Source organism: Maniola hyperantus, chromosome 18, assembly GCF_902806685.2.
Source record: "Maniola hyperantus chromosome 18, iAphHyp1.2, whole genome shotgun sequence".
NCBI lineage: Eukaryota > Metazoa > Arthropoda > Insecta > Lepidoptera > Nymphalidae > Maniola > Maniola hyperantus.
Genome location: NC_048553.1, coordinates 5,616,074 through 5,643,048, shown reverse-complemented (window position 1 = coordinate 5,643,048; position 26,975 = coordinate 5,616,074). Strand labels below are relative to the sequence as shown.

At 36.2% G+C, this 26,975-nt stretch overlaps 2 protein-coding genes across 6 annotated transcripts in view; both read left to right on the top strand.

Moving 5' to 3' along the window:
* LOC117990829 (AT-rich interactive domain-containing protein 4A-like) overlaps positions 1-26,975 on the top strand; it is a 212,121-nt gene that overhangs the window by 102,636 nt on the left and 82,510 nt on the right. The window lies entirely within an intron of this gene.
* pnt (ETS transcription factor pointed) overlaps positions 1-26,975 on the top strand; it is a 206,153-nt gene that overhangs the window by 133,297 nt on the left and 45,881 nt on the right. For all 5 annotated transcript variants that reach the window (XM_034978416.2, XM_034978415.2, XM_034978419.2 and 2 more), the window contains 3 exons: positions 6,524-6,640; positions 14,597-14,800; positions 16,399-16,527. In XM_034978416.2, coding sequence (XP_034834307.1) covers positions 6,524-6,640; positions 14,597-14,800; positions 16,399-16,527 — 450 coding nt within the window. The remainder of the gene's footprint in view (positions 1-6,523; positions 6,641-14,596; positions 14,801-16,398; positions 16,528-26,975) is intronic.

Genomic DNA, 26,975 nt, shown 5'->3' with positions numbered 1-26,975 from the left:
GTCCTCAATGAATCCTTAATCACATGCTAAGCCAACTTGATCTCAATAGAACTTATATTGTGCACGATTGAACTTTATGAACGAAAAAATAAAGCAAATAGAATTAATTTTTTGTCAATCCAAAACCAATAAATTAAATCAACGAACATTTATTCAAATCAATCTATTATAATATTTGCACATTTAAGTTTCACACGATCGCTTATCTTATTTTTTCCTTATTTTAAAACTAGATTTGTGATTTGTACACTATCTCGGATTGACCATAATAAAAATATTTGATTATAAAAATGCTGGACTAAGTAAATAGTAGTAAGTAAATAAAAAGTCAATTCAACCTTCCAACAAAAACCTTCAAGGAGCAATACGAACAACCAAGAAACTAATCAAGTATTTCGCTTAAATTACTACAGGAATCTCAGATCATAGTTTTTTTTAAATTAAATTTATAGATAAGCGCTTGGCTGCAATCAAGTGCGCTTGGTGGCAAGTGATGATGCAGCCTAAGATAGAGCGCGCTTGCCAAGAAGATGCCTAATAAGAGTTCAGTACAAAGTATTATAGCCTTGAAACCTACAGAATACATAAAGATGAACAATTTACAAGTAGGTAGGTAGTACTTATTAATAATTATAAAAAAAACGAATGTTCTGCTTTATAGAATTTTGTTCTAAAAATTTATAGCCTTTGTCACTCGGAATGATGTAAGAATTCTAACGATATCCCCCCCCCCATATGGCCATATCTACATCGTAATCTGCTCAGGCAGGCATTTGTAAGTTATGATTGAACAAAAATCTCACGTAAATTCATACATACATGAACCCTGAAAATTTTACTCTCCTTTTCTTGGCAGTTGTGTGAAAAATAACAAAAGATTTCTCAATTTTCTTACAAAAAAAGTGCTTACCATCAAACCACCCACCGATATTGAAGTTCATACACAGGGCAGAGCTAATTCTTTGCATAAATAATATCTTAGTCGCAATCGCAGCTTACAAAGCCTGATGTCTATCTGTTGTATAAGGATATATCGTTCCTATGGAATTACTCTGCACAAGGATGCGTGAGTCAAGTGCAGCTGCCGGCTTCGAGGAGTAAATCACGTCGTGCCAGTACAATTAATGCCGATTGCCGCGTGATTCGTGACTATAGTGTTGCCATATTTTTTACTCTGCACTTAATGGGACTAAAATCGGAACATACATACATTGGTAGACAAAAGGTTAAAGAGCTTTTCTATCCATGAGCTTTAAATCCCTTCAGGTGTCCCTCATAAGTCATAACCAAAGCTTTTTATATAAGGTATACTAGCTTTTGACCACGATTTCGTCCGCCATATGTAATTTATAGACTGTTACCGTTAGATAAAGTAGCTCACTAATTGTGAAAGACCTATTAAAATCGGTACAGTAGTTTCAAGAGTTTACCGATTGCAAACAAACAAATCTTTCCTCTTTATAGACAAATTCACCTAATTCCTGTTCATATAAGAGGTTCGAAGATCTCCAATAATCATATTATTAGTCTATTTTTCCTCCTAGCATGTTTGTAATCTCGGTCCAACTAGCCTTCGTTGAGTTTGAGTACGGTCTGCTTATTATTCTTAACCGTAGAATAAGCTACATGATTTCTTACTATCTTCTACAATATGCTTCAATTTAACATTATCTCATCATCATCATCATCATCATGATCAATCGATCGCCGGCTCACTACAGAGCACGGGTCTCCTTTCAGAGTGAGAAGGGTTTTGGCCATAGTCTACCACGCTGCCAAGTGCGGATTGGCAGACTTCACACACCTTTGAGAACATTATGGAGAACTCTCAGGCATGCAGGTTTCCTCACGATGTTTTCCTTCACCGACTTCGTTTTAACATTATCTACTTTTTAATAATTGTAATGTTTGATTTGGAGGAGATGTAAGTATAGATATAAGCAATTTCAACATAAAACTTCAATACTTGTCAAACCATTATCCTGAGTGATGTATGAATGAAATCATATCATCTGGCAACAATGTTGCCAACGTCACTTTACCAGCTTGACCATACTTGAATTTCTTCACGAACGCGTATCTCAACAGTTATTGCGAACGTGTAAGGAATTGTTAAGCGAAAGGCACAAGTCTGTCTCATTGACTTCATAACTAATATCAATAGTCCAGTTTTTTGTACCTGACTACCCAAGAAGGTATTGGCGTTCCGTACAGATGGACTTTCATTCGATTCATCCTTTATAATTTCCCGATAACTAAAGTAATCTGAGAAATAACATTTTCTAATAAGACCTTTATAACTTTCTTATACATACATAAATGTCTTTTCAGTATTAATTTGTGTAAGTAGGTATGTAAAAGTCGTACCCATTCACTAACTGTACCTACTAACTTAACAAAATGATTACTCAACTTTAACGAATGCAAATTTTTAAAAGCAATTCCATCAATCTTTCAATTAAAATGACGTAAATCGTCAACCGTGACATATTAATTGGTCCTAAGTTTTTGCAAGATACAAAATTGTCGTGAACTAACTCGTATAAAACATTTAAATGATATCAGAACGGTTCAGCTAGAAGATCGAAGCGGGCACCGACCGTGGGAGAGCAGTACAAATCTCAACATCTCAGAACTGGTCGGCAGGTGTGCACGGCGCACACACGCGCACGCCCACGCACACATCTAGCAACAAACCAGACGCACTTATGAATGAAGCCTGCGTCCGCGCAACGCGCACACAACGAGACCAATCTCGCTTGTTTATCTCCGATTTATTTTATTCCAAGCCATCAGTATCCAGAAAGATATCAACTATTAATTTGTTCACTACCCAGTTAAATAAATAGCGCAGATGAAGTAATTAATACGTTGATAATCATCGGTTGATGAAGTTCACATTTGATTAGAGGATATGTACCGCTGCGGACAGTAATATTCTGTCACTGGCGAGCTTTGATGTTACCGATACGGTTTATGTCGTTTGTAATAAAAATTGAACATTCGAATGGATTATGTGACTGATGCCGACGCATAGATACCGAGGTTAATGTTATATATTACATAAAAATATCTTCTCAATCTAATGTAATCGTCTCTAGATAGAATAAAATTGATCAACAAAAAATAATACACGAGTTGATACATGAGTTCAATTACAAAAGAATAACCGCTAATGGCTTCATAACACGATCACATAGCTACTAGAGTTAACAGTAAACTCAAAATTAGCATTTTAAATGAGCACCTAATAATGTACTCATAAGTTTTTGCGCAAAGCGTTTATAAATAAATATTGAATTGCAACGAAATAGGTACCTACAGATAGCTATGCAGGAGTGAATGTCTCGAAAGCTAAGGATTAATGGGAGAAAAGCAAGTTGTTGGTAACTGGTATTACACCTGTAATCAATGATCAGTAATTTCGACGCCATCGCTGGCTACCTACTCTAATCAAACCCTTTAACTATCCACTGCACATCTCAAGTACTTATTTTCTCAATCGGTCTAATTAACTTTAGCGCTTCTGCACTGATGTTAACTGATAGCTTCCTTTATATTGCGAGTGCGACGGTGTATTGTAGGTATCGTTAGATCTTGAAACAGAAATCCTTACATAAATACTAAATGAAGACCGTGACTTCGTTTAGATTTTTAAAAATAATTATCACGTCAGTTATGCTTCGTTGCGGTGTATTTATTTATATTGTGACTAAGCACAAACCAACAAACAAACACACTTCCGCATTTGTGATATTAATAGGATGTAGGTATATTGACGACCTCCCTACCCCAGTTGTAAGCACTGTGGTCTTATTAGTTAGTGGGAGGCTTCGGCCAATGGCTAGTTACCACCCTACCGGCAAAGCCATGCTTCTAAGCGATTTGGTGTTACGGTACGATGCCGTGTAGAAACCAAAGGGGCATTGGTTTAATAAAAAACTGCCATAACCCTTCTAGGTTAGCCTGCTTCCATCTTAGACTACATCATCACTTACCACTAGGTGAGATTGAAGTTAATGGCTAACTTGTATCTGAATAATAAAATGTACTTTTGTTTTTCATCTCATTTCTGATCTGAACGATACTACACTGAAATTCTCATAATAAGTATATTAGAGCTATAACCTCAGGGTCATTGCGGTTTTCTTGTTTCTACAATTTTTTATAAAGATCCTTCCACTCACGAGTTTATAATGATCTAAAAGTAAAACCAGTGGCCAGAAAAATCAAAACAAAGCAATGTCATTACCATTACATACAAAGCGAATGCCACACGCCCTGTAATCTTTGTCAATCTCGACCGAAACGAGTTTTCTTTCGATAGATTGGAGATAACGAACAACTATATATTTATACAGCTAGTTATACCTAATCGAAATGCACCCTTTTCTCTATCGTTGTTTATAAAACGCTGAACTTTATTGTATACAGATTTAGTTACTTCAACGACTAATTTTAAAAAAAATAGTTTTAAAACTGCATCATTTCAGTGCGAAAAAGGCGTGCTACGAAAACTAGTTTCGGTCGACTGAAGATAGCAAAATATTGAACATCGAAGTTTTGTCGTCGTCGTTTTATCACATCCACTGCTGGACATATTAAGGTATCTTGAAAGGATTTCCATAGCACACGGTCTTGTGCCTCGAGCGACTCGCTTGAGATCCACTTAGGAGCTTATTAATGTTTTTACAAAGAAGCCTGTTTTTTGAAGCAGTTTTATTAATTACTCGCTGATGCCCGCGACGTGCGACTCTACATAGGGCTAAACTAAATAGGTTTTTGAAATTCCATGGGGACTCTTTGATTTTCCGGGATAAAAAGCAGCCTATGTCACTCTGCAAATCAGTACCCTTATTATAAATGCGAAAGTGTGTTTGTTTGTTGGTTTGTTGGTTTATTAGTTTGCTGGTTTGTTGGTTTGTCCTTCAATCACGTCGCAAGGGTGCAACGGATTGACGTGATTTTTTGCATAAAGACGTGGAGAGTGACATAGGCTACATTTTATCCCGGAAAATCAAAGAGTTCCCACGGGATTTTGAAAAACCTAAATCCGTGCGGACGAAGTCGCGGGCATCAGCTAGTCTTTAAATATAACAATGCAAAAAATCACGCCGATCCGTTCCTCCGTTCGGCGTGATCGAAGGGCACACCAATAACCAAAAACAAACACACTTTCGTATTTACAATATGGGTACTTAGTGGGATAGCGATATTTCAAACTCTATAAAAACTTAAAACCGGGAGCCTTAAAACATCAAATACAAAACCATTTTATTACCATCTTATGTAAAGGGAATACCACACGCGGGCCAATCTTTGTCGAACGTATAGAAAACGAGTTTCGATCGGTTGAAGATAAAGAAACATCGATCGTTCAATCTGAAGGCACCCTTAGTGTTATCTCTGTTTATAGCATAGCTTATTTATCTGATAAGCTTTAATGTAATAGCATGTAATTGCATCAAAACCCGATTCAAAAGATTTCATTTTAATTAAATCCGCTTCTACTCAAATATGGTAAACGTAAATAATTTTCTCAATTCTGTTAGATATTACGATAAAAATCTTGTACGGTGTACCATTTATGCATTTTGATTATTTATCCATCGTTACTTTCTCCATAATACCATCCATTTGTTTAGTGTTTAATAATTCCTAGAGTTAATCGTTAAAATATTTACGTAAAGCTGAGACATCTAGCACAAAAAGCTCAAAAATTAATCTTGATATTGACCATATTATTTGCTAAGATATACAAAATCTCAGCAGTTATTGTAAAAGGTGGAGGAGGATTTTGTAAATAGGATCTCTTGTAAGCCCTAATAGCCTTACCTACTACAATTTTCCGACCAACAACTGGCAGCTTTTACTCGACATCGTTCATTTACCAGATGATCACTGTTTACCCATATTCGCAATAAAGAAATTTGAATTGAATTGAATGACCTGGCTCGATATAGGTATTTATATCCAAAAATTTGTGACATAAATAATTATGCTTCATCGTCATCTTCATCTTCTCTGAAAATCAGTACCCTTATTATCAGTACCCTTATTATAAATGCGAAAGTGTGTTTGTTAGTTGGTTTGTTGGTTTGTCCTTCAATCACGTCGAATCGGTGCAACGGATTGACGTGATTTTTAGATGGGTATAGATAAAAACCTGTGGAGTGACATAGGCTACTTTTTATCCCGGAAAATCAAATAGTTCCCACGCGATTTTTAAAAATCTAATTCCACGCGGACGAAGTCGCGGTCATCAGCTAGTACGAAATAAACACGCATTGTGTTAAGCCATTAGATGCAGTAGAAATATGGTAAACGAAAAAGCAGGGGAAAGCTCTCTAAAGGTCTTCTCCTGCTCCACGATAACGCATTGCCGGTAAAGGCTGTATATCTTTAATATCGATCATCCCTCGTTCAATGATCATCCCATAGTTCGAACGAGGCCTCTTTACAAGGTATTTTGTAAAATGACCTATTGAGTTGGTGATAAAGCAATTGTTTGGTATTGTTGCAGACATCCCGTCGCAGGTGCCACCGCTCACGCCTGGCACCAACAAGAAAATGGCCGAGGCGCTGAAGGCTACCTTCGCCTCCTGGGAGAAGGAACAGCTGCGCCTCGGCGTGCCCAAAGGTAAGTAGGTACAATAGTACATTTTCAGGGTTCTGAAGTAAAACAAAAACCCTTGAAGCTTTGTCCACTGAGTTCATCTGCCCGACTGTCGGTGTGTCACAGCCATTTTGAAAATGGTAGAGCTGTAAAGTCAAAGTCGAAAGTTTTCATCATTTATTATTATTAGACGAAATTTGATACCTACAGGGATAGTTTGCATAGGCTATTTTTTGTACCTGAAAATCAATTTAAAAAAACCTAAAATCTAAATCCACGTGGATGAATTCGCAATCAATTTGGTACAAAGATAGCTTGTTTCACTTAGCCGTCTCCCAAGAATATATAAACTTTTTATCCCGGAAAATCAAAGAGTTCCCGCGGGATTTTAACGCCCCAAAATCCATGTGGACGAAATCGCAGGCATCAAGTAAATAATATTCTAGCGTAATATGGTAGACTTTATTTTAAGGTTGTATAAACAATTTTTCATTTGGAATCGTTGAGTCACCGAGCCGTGCCATTTAACGATCAGAAAGAAAAGCAATAAAATACTAAAATATACTTTTTAAACTTAGTTGCAATAGATCAAAAACACGGGAACAAAATGTTTAGAATCGGCACACACGAAGCTCGACATAGTCGTTCAAAAGAGTTGTAAATGTTGAATATAAATAAATAAGAGTACCTATTACGGTTGGCTTAATAGTTATACATATACAATAAAATTTTATACACCGTATGAAATATACCGTAAGTAGGTACTAGTGTACCATCATACGAACCGAAGTATTCTGTACAACATAATATCGATTAGAAACCGAAACTGTTTTTTTTTTATATTTAAAAAAAAAATATATAAATAAAATTTTAAAAGCTGTTTTAGGGATCAGATATAATATTACATTATATAATAAATTGACAATTTATTTTTCTCATATAGGTATACTTTTCTATGAATGATAATTAATAATAGATATTTAGTACATTTGTCTATTAATTTCCTTATTATTTAAATTAATCAACAAATCTGTCTGGTTGCGTCATTTATTTAAAAACTTTAGGGGACTTATAGTCGTTATAATATCGAGTAGGTACATAAATAATCTATTTCTGTTATAAAATGTATAAATCTGCATAATATTAAAACACATAATTCCTTCATATAAACTGACTTCCAAAAAATAAAGGAAGGTCTTTGCTTCTTACATAATGTTCTGCTGTAGCTAAGTACTCTCATAACTCTATCATAGACCATTTTGATGATTTATAAGCATAAGAGACTGCTCATGTACCTATATGTAGGTATAGTATCTACCTACTAGAGATTATTTTCATGACAAGGACTTGCAAGACGTGTCTAATACTTTAGAAACCATCGTCACCATCTCAACCCATCGCCGGTTGTCTATAGAGCACGGGTCTCCTCTTAGAATAATAAGGGTTTGGTCATAGTCTACGCGCTGGCCGAGTGCGGATTGGCAGACTTCACAAACCTTTGAGAACATTATGGAGACTCTCAGGCATGCAGGTTTCCTCAGGATGTTTTCCCTCACCGTTAAAACAAGTGATATTATGAACAACTTAAAACGCAGATACCTACCAAAGTAGAGGTGCGTGCTACTCTTATTATTTAAGGTACTTACTAGAAATTATTTTAAGAACTATAGGCCTTACAAGTATCAAATATTATAAAGCCACTACCGCAAAGTTACCGCAGCGTTGGGAGACCGCCCACTAGGTGGACAGATAACATCAATAGAATCGCAGAGAGCCGCTGGTTTCAGGCGGACGCACGACTGTGGCGTGTGGAAGTCCCTACAAGAGACCAGATATGTCCAGTCGTGGACGTCTATCGGTTGATAATGATGATGATGATAATGATAATACCTGTGGCCATAACACACACGGGTGGCGAGTTCGATGCCCGTGCATGGACGGAAGCGCGTGCGTCTGCGGCGTGTCTATTCGCGCTTCCGTCACCCAGCGAAATCACGCCGGCCGGCATGGCAGGACGACCGTATAAGCTGTTATCTATCGCATATCTACGTCATAATATATGTTATCTAAGCTGACATAGAAAGAAATATCTACTGGAATATAAGAGATAATAAAATATATAATCTGACATACCTAATTAGAAATAAATTACATGCTTTAAAAAATCAATTCATCAATTTGTAACGAATTTAGTGAGGAAAGTGTACAGGCCATCTCTTAATTCTGATACATAATATATAGAAAATTTGAAGTAGCTTACTCGTTTTCGGTTTTAAATTGTATAATAATGACAATTAAGGTAGGTACCTACCTTATCACAGGTACCTTCTTTGTTAACTTTTTTACGATAACTGAAGGTGCTTTACACTAAAACGCATTTCAAGAAAACATTTGCACTCGTATTACGTATTAGCCTGCCTTGTAAATGGTTCAGCTCAATAAAGTGACTCATAACATTAAATTCAGTACAACCGGTTTGTAAATGCGTTTTTTATTCGATTAAACACCTAAAGATCCTCTTTAGGTCATCTTGTGATGTATACCAACTGTTTTTAATTAAGTCTATAAATTACACTAAACTGTTTATGTATGTTTTATAACATTTTATTTATATAAACGATGTTTTAAATTGAGCAAATGCTATTCTGTCGAATATTACGAGTACGTATTGTTTCAATATTTTGTCTTTTCTAAGCTGTTATAGGTAGAGACTAGAGTTAGATGAGTCACGGATTGATAGTCCAAATGTGTTAAAATTAGATTATAAAGACTGGTTTAGGCATAATACCCAGTATCTACATTTAGCACTTCAATCGGATTATATTGATAAGTAAATGACGTGAAAAATTATCACCTCATCTATCAATAGGATCTGATTGGCCTGCTAAACATATCTCCGCTTTGGTGGATATTGAACCTTAGCATAGGCACACTCTCATACATTTCTAGAAATGTACCTACCTAGATTTTAGATTTCCATGGTCAACTGTAATTATTTACCATAAGGTGGGCTATCTATTGCGTTTTTATTTTAAAAAATACACATGGAATTGAAACCCTCTCTTAAGTATATTACGAAAGTTAGTAAGTTTAAGGAAAACGAACAAGTACATATAATCATTAATTACGTTATAATATACTTATTTATTATACTTATGAGCCGATATGTACATTCTATACATCCTTATATCGAACTAGTAGGTATACCACGTAATAGGTAGATACTGTTGTTACAAACTTAGCATAACCGACTGTCATCTATATGACCTAGAGCGTAATAAACTCGTCTAATAAAGATTTATGAAGGCAATTTTATAATCATGCTGTATCAGGAGCATCTGGTCATGCGATTGACTCACCTTAACTGAGATCAAATCATTTTAAAGGAAATGCAAAATATTATTTTTATAGGACAACTCTAAAAAATATAGGTAATATAATAGGAGCTGCTGTAAACTGTACAGACGGTTAACACTTATGGTGCTATACATCCATTATCCATACTAATATTATAAATGCGAAAGTGTGTCTGTCTGTCTGTCTGTCTGCTAGCTTTTCACGGCCCAACCGTTCAACCGATTTTGATGAAATTTGGTACAGAGTTAGCTTATATCCCGGGAAAGGACAGGCTTTTTCACCCCGGAAAATTGATGAGTTCCCACGGGATTTGTAAAAACCTAAATCCACGCGTACGAAGTCGCGGGCATCAGCTAGTAAATAATAATTTGAAGTACTTACTTATAGCATATTAGTTTCATACCAAAATATGTTAAGCATGTTTATTGCAATTTCAACTCGTGTTAACTATGCGGACGCTAAAGGACACTTAGAAAGTAGGAGTAGATACGCCTAGTTGGTTAAAAGGAACTTCCTAATTACGTAAAAATTAATTTAGAAAAAATTACCCCTTCTTTGGCATCGCGATTTGATTAAGTATGTAAACAAACACTCGTGGTACACATTTATTAAACGCAATAAATATTATCACAAAATAGCTTTATTGATTGAGTCATTCCACATAATATGTCCTAGACATCAAATTAGTGTGGAATGTAACTCGATATGAAGTCAAACCTTCATAACATTTATTGACTTCTGATCATTGATAAAAATCTACCTTCGTTTTAGTCGCACATAATATAGGAACAAAACTCATCAGCTAAAAAAATTTTTTTTGGAAAATTTCTTTTATTTACATAACTCATGGCTTATTCACGAAAAGTAGATAGAGTAAACTATAAATCGCCAGTTAAACTGCACCAGGGTAGTGTGACGACCTCCCTGATGGCGCAGTGGTAACATTATGATGAAAATAGTGATATTGACAGACAGAGGAAAAGGATGTCCTTCGCCAACTGTCTATACATATAAAAGGAAAAGCTGACTGACTGACTGACTGATCTATCAACGCACAGCTCAAACCACTGGACGTATCGAGCTAAAATTTGGCATGCAGATAGCTATTATGAACGTAGGCATCCGCTATTAGAGGATTTTTGAAAATTCATCCCCTAAGGGGTTAAAATAGGGGTTTGAAATTTATGTAATCCACGCGGATGAAGTCACGAGTATAAGATAGTCTTACATAAAAAGCACCACTGATGTGCCTTTGTACACCAGTCAGTTTGAGGTCATTTTGTGGGGCATGGGACGATCTAGTAATACGACATCTCTCTGGTCATACTTATTATTTTATACCGCGTAGTCATTTACAAACAGGGTCGAAGTATCCAGTAGCATAAATACAGCGGCGTGTCTCGAAGGCGGCCGCTAAAAGCCGTAATTTAAGTAATTACTTATTATTAGCCAGCTCTCGTCCCGCTTTTCGCTCGGGGAAAAAGTCCCGACCTGTCGCGTTATTTGTAACATAGAAACATACTTTTAAATAGCGATCAATACAAACAAATGTGCAAAAAAAGCTGTGGTAGCCTAGTGGTTAGGACGTCCGCCTTCCAATCGGAGGTCGGGGGTTCGATCCCGGGCACGCACCTCTAACTTTTCGGAATTATGTGCGTTATAAGTAATTAAAATATCACTTGCTTTAACGGTGAAGGAAAACATCGTGAAGAAACCTACATGCCTGAGAGGTTCTCCATAATGTTCTCAAAGGTGTGTGAAGTCTGCCAATCCGCACTTGGCCAGCGTGGTAGACTATGGCCAAAACCCTTCTCACTCTGAGAGGAGACCCGTGCTCGGTAGTGAGCCGGCGATGGGTTGCTCATGATGATGATGATGACAAACAAATGTTTGCATTGATCGCTCTTTCAAAAATCTACTTTAGCAATTTCAAAACCGCACTCAACCTCTCTAGTTTCTTTCACTCTTACCTCCTAACTTACCTCGTACTTTCTTTCAGCGTTTTCAAAATAGAGTCCAAAGTGTTAACCGTTCCCATTTGGGCTACGAAAATAAGATGAATGGTCGCTGTACGCCAATGAAAAGAAAGATTAGAAGTTTAAAAAACCTAGCCAATAACATGCGTAAAAATCAAACATGTTAATTATTTATTTCTGTAATCCGTAATAGAACGCAAAATTGGCGTTTTTTACTATTTCAATGAAAATTCTATTGGATAAATTAATGCTATTAGAAAATTGCGCTATAGAACACAGGGATGCCGCTTGCTTGGAGATATAAATCTTGAGTGAAAAGCATGCCATATATTCAAGACTTCTAACTACCTTAGTTTTTTGCTTTGCTTTGCTAGTGGGAGATTTTACATTACTACTTCTAATTGAAAAGTGATGTTAAATACTTATACGTAAAGATTTTAGATTGATCGAAAACAAAACATAGGTACATGCGAATGTTCTTTTTTATTAAAAAGATTCCGACGAATTGAGAACCTCCTCCTTTTTTTGAAGTCGGTTAAAAATAGCTTTTTCGTTTTAAAAAATGCCTTGGATAGCGGGCCATAAGCCATTTTTTTTTAATTTAAATTATTTGTGAATTAAACTCAATAATAAACTTGGAATAAAAATCCCATTTAATTAATATAAGACAAAAGTACAAAAAAAGCTCAATAAACAGAAAATAACTATCAATTTGCCAGAAAGTAAAAGCCAAAAAATAACAAAAAAAATCTTCAAATAAAAGAATATTAGATACCTACCTATGCTGAACAATCATGCTCCGAATAAGCTTGTATAATAGAGCTTTTGCAATGAGTAGGAATAGTGCGAGCAAAACAAGTAGGTACATTCTGAACACGAGGCGTATGACTGTGCATGGTACAAAACAGATCTCAGCCGGGCTTTTGAGTTTAATCTAAATATATAAAAGGAAAAGGAGTTTAACTGACTGACTGACTGACTGATCTATCAACGCACCGCTCAAACTAATGGACGGATAGGGCTGAAATTTGGCATGCAGATAGGTAGCTATTATGACGTAGGCATCCGCTATGAAAGGGTTTTTGAAAAAATAGGGGTTTGTTTGTGTGTCGAATCGAAGTCGCGCCATTAGCTAATCTTAAATATATGTTGCAACTTTAGATAGGACTAGGTAGGTACTTGTTTTCCGCGCACTATACTATAATTTCTTTCAAAAAAATTCGGATTGCAGTCCACTGCCGAGGTAAACAGCTGAATTATTGAAACTTAAAGCTTATCAGAGAGGTAATTAAAAGAAGAGGGTTTGGAAAGAATCGTATGGAAAGCCGCATTAGAAATCACTTTTATCGGGCAGAGGCCTAACGCGCTACGCTCAAGGTCGGGCTGCTTCCTGCGCATGAGGCAAGTTCCGGTGTTAACCAACGGTTCGCCGCCCGGTTAATTGTTGAAGTTGCTTCATTCGATCACTGTTATTTATCGACAAAGATGTTCGTGTCCTAATCTTGAAAAAATAATACCCAATTTAAGTGTTTTTAGGGTTCCGTACCTCAAAAGGAAAAACGGAACCCTTATAGGATCACTTTGTTGTATGTCTGTCTGTCTGTCCGTCTGTCTGTCAAGAAACCTACAGGGTACTTCCCGTTGACCTCGAATCATGAAATTTGGCAGGTAGGTAGATCTTATAGCTGACATTTGGGAAAAATGGTCATGAACTAATAATTAGTATTTTCAACTTTCGAGGTGAGTGACTATATCAAGTGGGGTTTCATATGAAAGGTCTTCACCTGTACATTCTAAAACAGATTTTTATTTATTTTTATGCATCATAGTTTTTGAATTATCGTGCAAAATGTCGAAAAAATACGACTGTAGTACGGAACCCTCATTGCGCGAGCCTGACTCGCACTTGGCCGGTTTTTTGAGAGACAGAAGATATAATGTTGTACAACATTCGTTTTGCTTTTATACAACATCGCTTTGTCATCCCCAAAATGAACTTTTATTCGGCTATTTGCTACTACGCAGTGAGGCACAAGATTGACAACTGTAAAATCTCTACCTGAAATTTGGTCCTAAAACACGAGACAAATAGGACAAGTATTATTTTCGGAATGTTATCATGTAAGGCAGATAAAATGTATCTGTCTGTCTGTCTGTCCTTACACGGCACATCCGTTTAACAAAGAGATCCCATAGGATTTTTCAATATTTTAATATGTATGACTATGGCCAAACATCCTGAGAAGAGACCCGCTCAGTAGTGAGCCGGTGATGATGATGATGATCACTACTCATATTATTAATGCGAAAGTGTGTTTGTTGGTTTGTGCTTCAATCTCGGCAGGAAAGGCATTCCGAACCAGTGGTAGATGCATCCGACTATTCGTAAGCACTTGTAAAAGTTTATACGAATAAAAAAGATTTTCATTTCATTTTCATTTCATTTCATTTCATTTCAATCGCAACGAATCGACGTGATTTTTTGCATGAGTAGTTACCGAAACCTAGTAGTAAAATTAGCCTATGTCACTCTCCAGTCAATCAAAATCAAACAGATCCCACGGGATTTTTAAAAAGCTAAATCCACGCAAACGAAGTCGTGGGCACCAGCTAGTAGGTAAATAAGAAATACAATGTTTGTCCGTAGATCCTCGACAATGGAGCGAGGCGGCTGTGGCGGCGTGGCTGCGGTGGGCGGCGCGGGAGTTCTCGCTGGAGGGCGTAGCGCTTCAGCAGTTCGCACGCGCCCAGGGCAAGGACATCTGCGCGATGGGCCGGGAGGAGTTCGTGGCGCGAGCGCCTGCCTTCATGGGCGATATTCTATGGGAGCACTTGGAGATATTACAAAAAGGTTCGTAAAAACTTTTTTTTACGTCCGTAAGTCGTTTCGTTTGTGTGTGGTGGAAAGCCACCTTACCGGCAAAGCCGTGCCGCCAAGCGATTTAGCGTTCCGGTTCAAAGCCGTGTAGACACATATTAAAGGCATGAAGGGTTTAATGAAACCGCCATATCCCTTCCAAGTCAGCTCGCTTCCATCTTAGACTGCATCTGCACATTAGATGAGATCGCAGTCAAGGGCTAACTTGTATAAAAATAAATTAAAAAGTCGTTTCGTCATCAACCGATAGACATACACTACTGAACAAGTGCCTTGTATAGGGACTTCCACACGCCGCACTCTTGCGCTGCCTGGATCCAGCGGCTCCCTGTGACTTGTTTGATCCAATGGGGGTCTGCTAACGCTGCGCTTCCCGGTACGAAGATACCATTTCAGCACCTTGGGGCCACAACGCCTTTTGGTTCTTTGAACTATGTTTGTAAATCTTAAAATTTGCACTATTTTGTTGTTTTGTAGATGCAAAGGATTGTGTAGTAACTTAGCACATGCGCGACGCATTAATTTTTAATCTAGGTATAAATAATTATAACAAGTTCTACAAACAAAAATCTACGTGAACATCCAATCTAGAAGACTCTATTTACTTACTGTAAACAAGGAATTTTTGTAGGTACACCTAAAGTATTAAATTTCCGCAAAAACTTAAGATGCCTCTTATTTAATCATACCTATATTTATTCAGGCAAGTAGGTACCTATCGGTAAATTTTTTGACCATGATCAAGTTGATACTCAATAACTTCTTTGTGACCATTAAAGAACAACAATAATATCAGTTCCAATGATAGGTACGTACTACTTAGATATTACTCATCAGGATGTCTTGGGTAGATGAATTTTTTGTACTAAAATAAATTAGTTTAAATCCAAAGTCATATTTAAAGGAATAATTTATTTAACATACTCATTTCCGCCACATTCGGTTTACAAAATATGTATTATTAGTTGTTCAATAACCTAACTTTATTTCTGTGTGCGCTGCCAAGAGATTTTATTAGTCCCAACTCACAATATGTTGCACCTACCGTTTTTGTACGTGATTATACCTACTGTAATTATCGCCTAATGTTCTGATCGGGTCTCTTATGTAAAGCGTGCGGAACACTAAAGACGCAGCAGCCTACGAGGATAAGATATGTACTCCGTAGCGCGATTGTTGTACTTAGATTGTAGACGTACTGCCACCGCGCCCCGCCCGCCCACTACTGCCTCGACCGGAAGATGTGCTTTTGACTTAGAGATGCGAGTTTAAATCAATGTCTCGCGAGGCTGCCACGACATATTTTTAAGAGAAATTTCTCTAGAGCTCCCCAGCGCTCACAAACGTAGTTTGGTTCTCGAGCTCAAAGAAACTTTGCAGATAATTTTTAGAAACAATTTAGTCTGTGGTTTACCAGATTGTTGTAAAAATGTGTAGTTTCAAAGCTATAAATAAATGATATATTCAAACGAGAACTAAATTACGTTTGTTTGGAGCGTGCTACGAATAAGCTTTTCTTAAGCTCGTATCATGTAGAACATTTTCTCGCTGACATAAAGATTGTTCCACAGATGTAGAAAAGGAGCGATCGTTGCTCGCGAACGTGCCACCGAACATGTACGAGAGCAACGTATGCCTTCCCGAACTGCCCGACTATATCCCACCACCTGCACATCACTACAATAACAATAATAATACTGGTAAGTTCAATATTATATTTTTTCTTTGTTGTAATATAGGTAGGCACCTACAGGATATTTCTTCGAACCAGTTGCCAATGAGTAAGTCGAAAACTTTAAATAAGAACAAAGAATACTACGCCAGCACCACGTCCCCTAAATATGACCTACGCTTGATCTACGGAAGAGTGTACCTATATATATTATTTTTGACTTTATGTCCGAGTCACGTCTAGGCCCTCCAAATAAAATAAACAAATAAGCTCTGGGACTTAAAGCTCTAGAGGCATAAGTAGCGCTGTCATGTATGTATGAACGCGTAGATCTTTTGAACTACGCAACGGATTTTAATGCGGTTTTCACCAATAGATAGAATAATTCAAGAGGAAGGTTTATAGCTATAGTTAAAATCTCAAAAAATTAGAGATCCCTAGAGAAATTGAAATAATGTGAATTAGGTCGGAAAAAAATCCTCTCATTTGAGAGTTTCCGAAGCAATGACACCTCAATGACACCACATTAGTATCTACATTGCACCCATGCGAAGCCGGGGCGGGTCGCTAGCTAGTTATAAAATCCATACTAATATTATAAATGCATAAGTTAGTGTGTCTGTCTGTCTGCTGGCTTTTCACGGCCCAATAGTTTAACCGATTTTGATTAAATTTAGTAAAGATTTAGCCTACATCCCGGGGAAGGACATAAGCTACTTTTTATCTGTAAAATCAAAGAGTTCCCACGGATTTTTTAAAAACCTAAATCCATGGGGACGAAGTGGCGTGCATCATTTAGTCTTCAATATTTAGATATGAACGACCGATGATGCCCGCCATTTCGCGTGGATTTAGATTTTTAAAAATCCCGTGGGAACTCTTTGATTTTTCGGGATAAAGAAGCTGGAAGGATAAAGAATGTTCTTCCCCGGGATGCCAGCTATCTCTGTACCAAATTTCGTCAAAATCGGTTGAATGCATGGGCCGTGAAAGGCTAGTAGACAGACGGACAGACAGACACACTTTTGCATTTATGATATTAGTGAACAATGAACTATGATATCTACTTAAAAATATTTTAAATCTTAAGGTTAAATTTGAAATTAACGGAAAGATAGCATCGTTGAGGGACTTAGCAGATAATCGTCGCTATGGCTAACGATAATTATCGTGAGAACCATTATTAATAAACATATTATAAATCTCCGTAATCCTGATCATATAATCTCAGTTATCTTGGAAAGATAAGGCATAAGTTTAATGAAGTCTTGAGGGGCCATAACTTAACGCTAATTAAAAAATAGTAATTTTATTGTGCTCTTTCGAATAATAATAATCAAAGCTATATCCCAAGTCCCTTAGGATAATAAATAAATCCAGTACTTGAGTCATTAGTCAAACTGTACAGTAGTTACTATATTTATATTTTACATACAGTTTGTTATGAAGCAGGCATAATACTTAAATGTCTTTGCTTATATTATAATACCCAACTACCTACTAAATAAACATCTCACAGGGACCTCAAACTTAACCTTTTGAGCGCTTTTGATTCTGTCCACTGAGCAAACTCAAAAAACAGCCCAATATTGGAAATATTTGACATATCAAAGCTTGCCAAGTTTTGGATGGATGACTGACAGTAAGTAGTCGAGACTAGGCAAAGTGAATACAAAAACCTTGTACATGTTTTCTTTGCATCTTTTTGTGATTTTTGTTCTAACTTTATAATGAAGTATTTTTCTCAGTAGCAGCTCTGCGAGATCATACTATTCTATGGCTCTATTATATATTATGTGTGTATATATTATGTGTCTACAGAGAGTTATTTATTTATCTTTCTAATAAAGGCTCCAACTAACCCAGCGGATAACCCTACAATTATGAGCCAGTTCAGGACTGTAAACGATAACACCGCTCGGCGCTCATAACTATTATTGTGATTGCCTTTGACATTCGATACTTTATGTTGCTCTCCGTAATTATGGAGTATAATAATTACGAGTAGAACAAACCAATAAACGTTAATCAGTAGGGTATAATTAACAAGTTTTGAACTTTTCAACCTCTGTTGAAAAGTTTAAAAACCTCTTAGCAATAAGCTTTTTACCGATCAAAAGTGATAATAAAATACACACCTACCTACCACTTCTTGTTTACAAAACCGTAGTCACAAAAGCTTTTTAGCACGAAACGACTCAGCTTATGGGGTGATTTCTGTTTATCAAATTCAATAACTGACAATCAAAAAGTACACCGTACAACCCATTTTGAATAAAAGTTTAAGTTTGAATACTCGTTGTAGGAAAATGGGATACTTGAAACATGAGTTCAATTTAAAAAATATCTCTCTAAATTTTACCTACTCCAGATCCATTTAGGTTTTCAAAATGGAATGTGGATTTGTGTGACTTAAATAATACATAATTGATGCCTCAGCCTCATGAAATTGCTATCTGCTTTGAAATATTATATAGCTTAACATTATTTCTCACCTGAAAGCATTAGCGAGATCCATACTATTTGAAACGGCAGACTGAAAATGATAGAATCAAAAAGTCCTGCGTAATCTCATGGATAAAATCCATTTCCATTTGATATAAAAAGAGCTTTTATAGCACTGTAAATCATAGCGCGGGATGTTTTGACTGCGTGAATGCTACTGAAATAATAAATTACCAAAGAGACATGAGCCCTCTTCGTTGAGTAACACGGGTGGTCTCCGCATTACGACCGCTCTACACGTTTCAGCCGTGTTCTGCATCTATTTGCTAAATCCCCTCGGGAATATTATATCTATGACTTGAAAGTTAAAACATCTTGGCTAACGTACAAGTGGCATGGCAACTTGCATTATTTATAAACAGGGACTCGCCAAAGTACCTACCTACATCTATGTAAGTCGTATATCCTACTAAACACTAAATCCAATAAATACCTAGGTATTCAACATTTAAAATTTATCAATTAAATTAGATAAAGACCTGGAGAGTGACATAGGCTACTTTTCATCCCGGAAAATCAAAGAGTTCCCATAGGATTTTTAAAAAACCTACTTAATTCCACGCGGACGAAGTCGCGGGCATCAGTTAGTAAATAATAATTAATACAGAACTTTTATTATCATGTCAATGTTAATCAACTCTTAGATATATTATGAAATAGTCTTAACTATAGCAATTTGCATGAAAACACTAATCCTTAAGTTTCTATAATCGTCTGTTAAGCGTGAATTTATAACAATTGTTTTGGTATACGGCTACAAGTAGATACATATCGTTCGTATTGCGTTTCGCGAAGCATCACATAGTTTCCAGTTGGGCGGACGCGTGAAGCAAGCGGCGACCTTGGCGTGGTTTTTCCGCTCTCTTTCAGCCGATCCGAGGTCCATCGTCTTGTAGCTAGTACACGGTACATGTGTCATCTTTACGTTTTTCATAACGAAACTACGCTAGCGTAACCATGTACATTAATTTACTTTCGTCTATAAGCGTCATGCTGTAAATGTATGCAAATGCAAAGCTAATAAGTACATTATATTGTTACAAGCTTTATACACTACTACTTTTTTATACCATTTACCATACAAAGATGGCGAATACAGGCTTTTACTGTTTTAAATATGCAATAATTTTTTTTTACTTTAATTTAACAATGTTATTAAAGTTTGTTTTGTTGTTCAATTGTGTTAATATACATACATAATAATATAGCTTCGCATGTAACTTCATCTACACATCTAACAACTTATCTACTTTTCGCCTACTTTTATCAAAATATTATATTTAGTAAGAATTACACCCACAAAAAATGGATTTAAGGTTGTAGATTCGAAATGTTTCAACATTCGGACTTGATTTTTGTGATATATGATGCTTTATTTAATTAGATAATAATATACATTTTTTTATTTTTTTTTATTCTTTAAATTTATTATTTTTATTACAATAAAACTTAAAGCTAGCCTTATCTAATTACTATATAAATCATGACCGCGTGGAATGGTGCCAAGAATACTGGCTGCATTTCCGCGCTGGACAGCCAGGCTGATCCGTTGCGCATTATTAACATAAATTAAACGGTTGATTTTTTAACTGAGTTGAACTGATCTATCTGAGTTTTTAAATTCGTTGGTAATAACATACTTATTAATATTTATTTATCTTAAGTGAAATGCAGAGTTCACGAAGTGTTAAATGTTTCTAATTATTATAAATAAACCGTTGATTGTACAATGACTGCGATGTCAAGCTTAGATGCTTAGATGTTTTATAAAAGAAAATATGCCGCACCCGCCGACAGATAAAACAAAAATGAAACATATCTTTTCTTCAGATGTTGATGTTATTGTGTTAATTATATTATTTATAATGTTACACTATTAGTGAACGTGCTTTAAGTGTAGATATTCCTTTGATGTCTAATGTCTACAGACTTTATCTGCGGACATTTTATTTAAGTTTGTTCGTTCCGTTAAGTATTTTTTACATTCACAAATACGTACAGTATAAAATTCGTGGCTGCGTTTTCAACGCTTTTATTTCTCACTAGAATCTAGATAAGGCTTGCGGCTTCATACCCACATGGATATAGGTCTTTGATTTTTCGGGGTGGTAAAAGTAGCCATCCCCGAGATACAAGCTACTCATATCTCTGTCCATGAGTCAAAATCGGTTAAACGGATGGGCTAGAAAAGGCGTGAAAAGCTAGCAGACGGACGGACACACTTTCGTATTTACTACACCTAGTATCACAGGTAATCAGTATGTAGTAATTAATCAATTTATTTAATGTTATCAATATTTGGTATTTACCTATCGCCGAATTTGGTATTTAGCAGATTTGTATATAAATTATACATTTATAGATTAACTTTAACATAATCCAATTTATGTACATATACAAAGTTGCCAGACAAGCAGCAGTTTTTGTTAATTTTGCCAATTTTAGGTATTTTACAAATTAATATTCAAGTTAAATGAGCTAAAAGACCGGAAACAATGAAAATGGCCGCCGATACTTTATTACATTTTAAGGTCGAGCAATATATTTAAGAAACAGCGATTTGATACGTCTATTTAAGAGTATAATATATTCCATTAATGCAATAGCAGTGTAGTTAACTAAGATAACAAAAAAGCCACCTGTAGAGTGTAGGTAGGTAAAGCCTTAAAACAATTCCATTTCACAAGCTTTGTGTGAAAACCCGAACTGCGGTAAACCCTAAAGTAGTAAAACCTAAGATTGATTAAATCTAAATGGTAAAAGTCCGAACTATTCTGTAATAATCTTAAATTTTGGATACTCATTAAATCTTAAGTTTTACCTTAGGACACGCAATAGTCCGAACACTAACTAAAACAGGATGAAAGCGTACCTCGACTGCACGCAGTCTCGTCTATTCTACCCTACAGTGCTTTGTAAAGCGTGAAGCCAAAAAGGTCGGGAAGGAGGTCCCTACGAGACCGAGTGAAGTGAAGGAAGGAAGTGGCGAGCGAAGCAAGCCGAAGACATCCGTAACGAAACACAGTTCGAGTGATAGATAGAGATTATAAAACAGTCAGTGAAAATATCACTAAACGCCAAATTCAAATTTATAGCTTTTATAGGGATTTTGCCAAAAAAACTTATATGAATTAATTTAGGCAGGTACGACTTTTACAGGTTAAACTTTACATCAAAATATAACTATCGTTAAAAAGTAGAGCTGGTGTAGCCATCTTTACCCTACTCCCTTTCCCCGCCAGCAGTTTTCTTAAAATGTTCCCGGATCAGGTATGCTTAGAAGAAAATCTGTGATGAAAAGCATTACTTGGTAAAAAAAATTGAAGGTTTGATCCAATATTTCCTCCACTAGTTACGACTTTTACATGTTAAACTTTACATCAAAAGATAAGGTATCGGTAAAAAGTAAAACTGGTATAGTTAAGTAGATACCTACCTCACTTTCGTGTTCTAAAGGCTCTATTTGCCAACACACATTAATGATAGCTTGAAGGTGAAGTTGAGCCCCTTCCACACGTCGTCTCTCACCACGAAGGAAAACCATTGCAGTCTTCAGGCGCGCTCTACGCCCGACCGTCTTTTGTTTCCTAATATAATTTCACACATTTAATTTCCAGGTCAGTTTTTCCTTTGACTCATTTCCGTTTCTTACAGTGCAGTGTTTTATTTCTTTTTAACATATTAGAGTAATCATCATAGGTAATTGTGAAGTGCAAGTGGGACAGCTTGAGTGATAGTTGTGAACAAATATGGGAGAACTGGATTTCGGTTAAGATTATGTTCTTGCACCCGAGCTCGCGTGCCCGGGACTCCACTGAGCTAGACTCGATGCTAGTGTGGTGTGGTAAGTTATAATAAGATAATTTAACCCGCCCTTGATAAAAAAATACCTTATAAGGACCTACTGTCATGGGTAAACCCTGTAAACCCGTAGTTTTAATTTGTATGGTGACTTTCAGCACCTGTTTGTATAAGCGCCAACCCGTATAGGTGCTCCATAAATAATCACCTAAATTCCGTAATTTATCCTACCTAATATGAGATTTCGTATTAATAAATGTCGCTTCTAACTAAACTGTCAAAATTAATTAAAATTAGATGATGTCCTTGTAATAATTATCTTACCAAAAGGGCAGTAAGTATAAAGTTCAATAATTATTTTACATAAGTAATAATAATTATCCCCAAAATATTGTGAAAACACAATTTAAAAGCATCAAGGCATCGATTAAACCCATAAAGTTACGCGATAAAAAATGGTAGTGGTTAATAATGCTATAGGTTTTTTGGCATGCAAGTAACGTCAAATACCATAGATCGTCAAAATACAAAAAAAAAACATCAAAAGCAAAGCATGGCCATAGCCAGGAGTTTAGAAATTAGAGAGAGAGATAAAATTCATATCCATACTAATATTAATCTATATATATAAAAGTCAAAGGTGACTGACTGACTGACTGACTGACTGATCTATCAACGCACAGCTCAAACTACGGGACGGATCGCGCTGAAATTCGGCATGCCGATAGCTATTATAACGTAGGCGTCCGCTAAGAAAGGATTCTTCAAAATTCATTCCCTGAAGGGGTAAAATAGGGGTTTGAAGTTTGTATGAAAGTCTGTCAGTTTTGTAGTTTTGTAGTTAATATTTTTGCAATAAGCAGTATGACATATTTTATTAAGCTCATAATATGTTAAAATCTCATAGTAAAAGATCAACCCAGGGTATAAAATAGGGGTTTAAAATTTGTGTAGTCCACGCGGACGAAGTCGCGGGCATAAGCTAGTCCTTAATTAAATTAATTCAAAGTGTGTTAACTAACCTTTCACGGCCAATCTTCGTAACCAAAATTTGCTACTGTACAGACATACTTAGCTTGCATGCCGGAGACGGACACAGGCTACCTTTTTATGCCGGAAAATGAAATAGTTTCCACGAGATTTTTGTTTTAAAAATTTCGGCAGGCGGGGTTTTAGAACTATACGATTTATAAACATACAATTTTGGTTTACGGTTTAAATTTTGACCCTAAAGAAGCAGAACACCGCCCTATCACGTTTTTGCGCTGCTTTTGTCTTTAGACATCGCGTCCTCGCACCAACTCGAGCGTTGAAAAGTAATGCAATTGGGCCGACAACGCGAAGGTTAGTGTACAAAACGGCGTATATTAGCAATTGCAGTAATATTAAAAAGGCGTGTGGCATACGAACGTGCGCAATGTGCGCGCATCCGCGCTGTCGCAACCATCGCAGCACATCCTCGGGTTGCGAATGCGCTAATCGCCGGATGTAAGCTTCGGAACACCCTTACGAAATATCTTAGCCTGCAACGCTCGGTTCTGCGAAATTCATGGTCATATTTAGACTAAGCCTAGATCTGCCCTTGTTAGGACGTTTTACAGAATATCGTCTTACTAGAAGATGCCCGCAACTTCGTCACGTAGATTTACATTTTTATAAATCCCGTGGGAGCTATTTGGGTTTCCGGCATAAAAGTAGCCTATGTGCTAATTCAGAATAAAAGACCTTTAGAATATTTATTCCTTTCAACAAAATCGGTTCAGTTAATGTGGCGTGAAGTAACAAACATCTAAACTTTCACATCACTACCTAGGTATATTATAAACGCGCGAAACTTGATTGAAATGGGCTACTTTTATCCCGGAAAATCAAAGAGTTCCCACGGGATTTTTAAAAACCTAAATCCACGCGGACGAAGTCGCGGGCATCAGCTTTTACAATATTACTAAGAATAAGATATAGCGGCCTCTCCGTTTTATACTATATGAACTCCTAAATTACTATTAGATTGCCACCTTTGAAATAAGCTACGAATTTGTACTTAGGTATGTGCTACGACGGTAAATTGGGAAACTTTTATGACTATACTGCTTTCAGTCCACCCTATGATCGTAGAGCTATTGAGTCTTAAGAGTACCAGCAAATATCCCTAATATCAAAAGTAGGTCACCTTATTTAACCTTCATTCAGTAATAGCATATCGTCCAATAGGCGCAGTTCGATTACCAACCACTTGCAAAACATCCGGCGCAACAAAACCTGTTACACATTTCTTTTAATGAACTCATATACCGTACAATTAAAAGAAATATGAATTTCCTCCATTCATAAAGCTGTTAACCGGTCAGGAATTAATGAGCATATAATGAGCCGCGGCTCGTCGTTAAAACTCTGGCGTAGTGATGGGCGATGTAGTGTACACTATTCAGTAAACTAACTCGATCACTCATTCACCTATAGACTGTACTAACTTTTTCTGTGAAAAATTGTGAAACTTATCATATCTTGTTGACTTATGACTCTATTTTCATGAGGTTATTAAAAAAACCAGCCAAGTGCGAGTCAGATTCGCTCCCCGAGGGTTCCGTACTCGGGTATTCTTTTCGAAATAAAAGTAAATAAAAATCTGTTTTAGAATGTAGAAGTAAATCCCTTTTATATGATACCCACTTGGTATAGTAATCTTACTTCGAAAGTTGAAAATACCAATATTTGTTCACGAACACATTTTATTTTTTCTTGTGATGTAACCACAAATTCACGGTTTTCTGATTTTTCCATTAACTTGTAGGTACTATAACGTACGTACTTGCCAAATTTTATGATTCTAGATCAACGGGAAGTACCCTATAAATTTTTTTGACAGACACGACAGACAGACGGACAGACATACAGAAAGTGATCCTATAAGGGCTCCTTTTTCCTTTTCAGGTACGGAACCTTAAAAAGTACTTATTTCCGTTTACGTCATCCATCTTATCGTTTTGAGAAAGTTATTAAAATACATATAATAAATGTACCTACCTACTACGAAATTTATTTTAATTTACAGGATGCTGTTTATTTAATTCATTTTGTCAAATAATTATGTGGCACTAATGTAGTGCCACATAATTATTATAAGGAGCAAATTTTCTCACGAAAAAATTAGTAGTTACCTAAAGGTGAATGAGCGATAAAGTTGAGTTAGTTTACTGAATAGACAACTTTCTCAAAACAACTTTTTTGAATGACGGAAACGGAATTAAGTACTTTCTTTTAATGATTTTATGTAAAAATATTATTATTTCAAAAAAAAATTTAGAGCCTCTCTAAATACATACAACATTTCGAATTCTTGTGCGCACCTTAAAAAAAATTAAATAAAAAGTTAAAACAACGATTAACTTATATGCAAATGAATAAGTTAAATTCAGATCAAGCATAACAACATTTAAACATGTGTTAAAAACTGTATTCATAAATTACACTGATTAAAGTTAAAACAGCGATTATTATGGAGATAAATTATGTAGTTTAATTCCTTTATCTAAACTTGCCCGCGGCTTCGCCCGCGTGGATATACATAGATATTTAAAAATCCTATCGGAACTTATGATTTTTCAGGACAAAAAGCCTATCCGTAGTAGCTCGTCCCCAGAATGCAAGGTATAAGTAAGGAGGTACCGATTTTTTTCGTTCGTTCGTGTTCCCAAGATTAGCCGTTTAAACAGACAATCAGACAGACAAAATTTTTAAAAACGTGCGATTCAGTTATGATACAGTTCATTGAGCTTAATATGAGGTAGTTATTTCGAAATTACAGACATCAGACACTTCAATTTTATTTATTAGTATAGAAGTATAGATTACCCTAAATAAAGTTAAAGCAGTGATAAAGTTATGTAAGTACGTACTGCGGACGGCTACGTGTGAGTGTGGAAAAGAAACCTATTAACTTACACAGCAGTTCAAGAAGACGAGCAGCTGATAGGGAAGTAAGAAACCGCACGTCGTTGGCACGATGAATTGTTAGTTAAATTCAGACTATCGTAGCCTGTCGAGTGTCGATTACATAAACTTTGCCCCTCACTACGCACCGAGCATAAATCACGGTTCATCCTTATTAGTGTGTTTACGAGCTACGTGGCTTTGGCCAATCGCGTTAATTTATTTCCATAAATGATATAG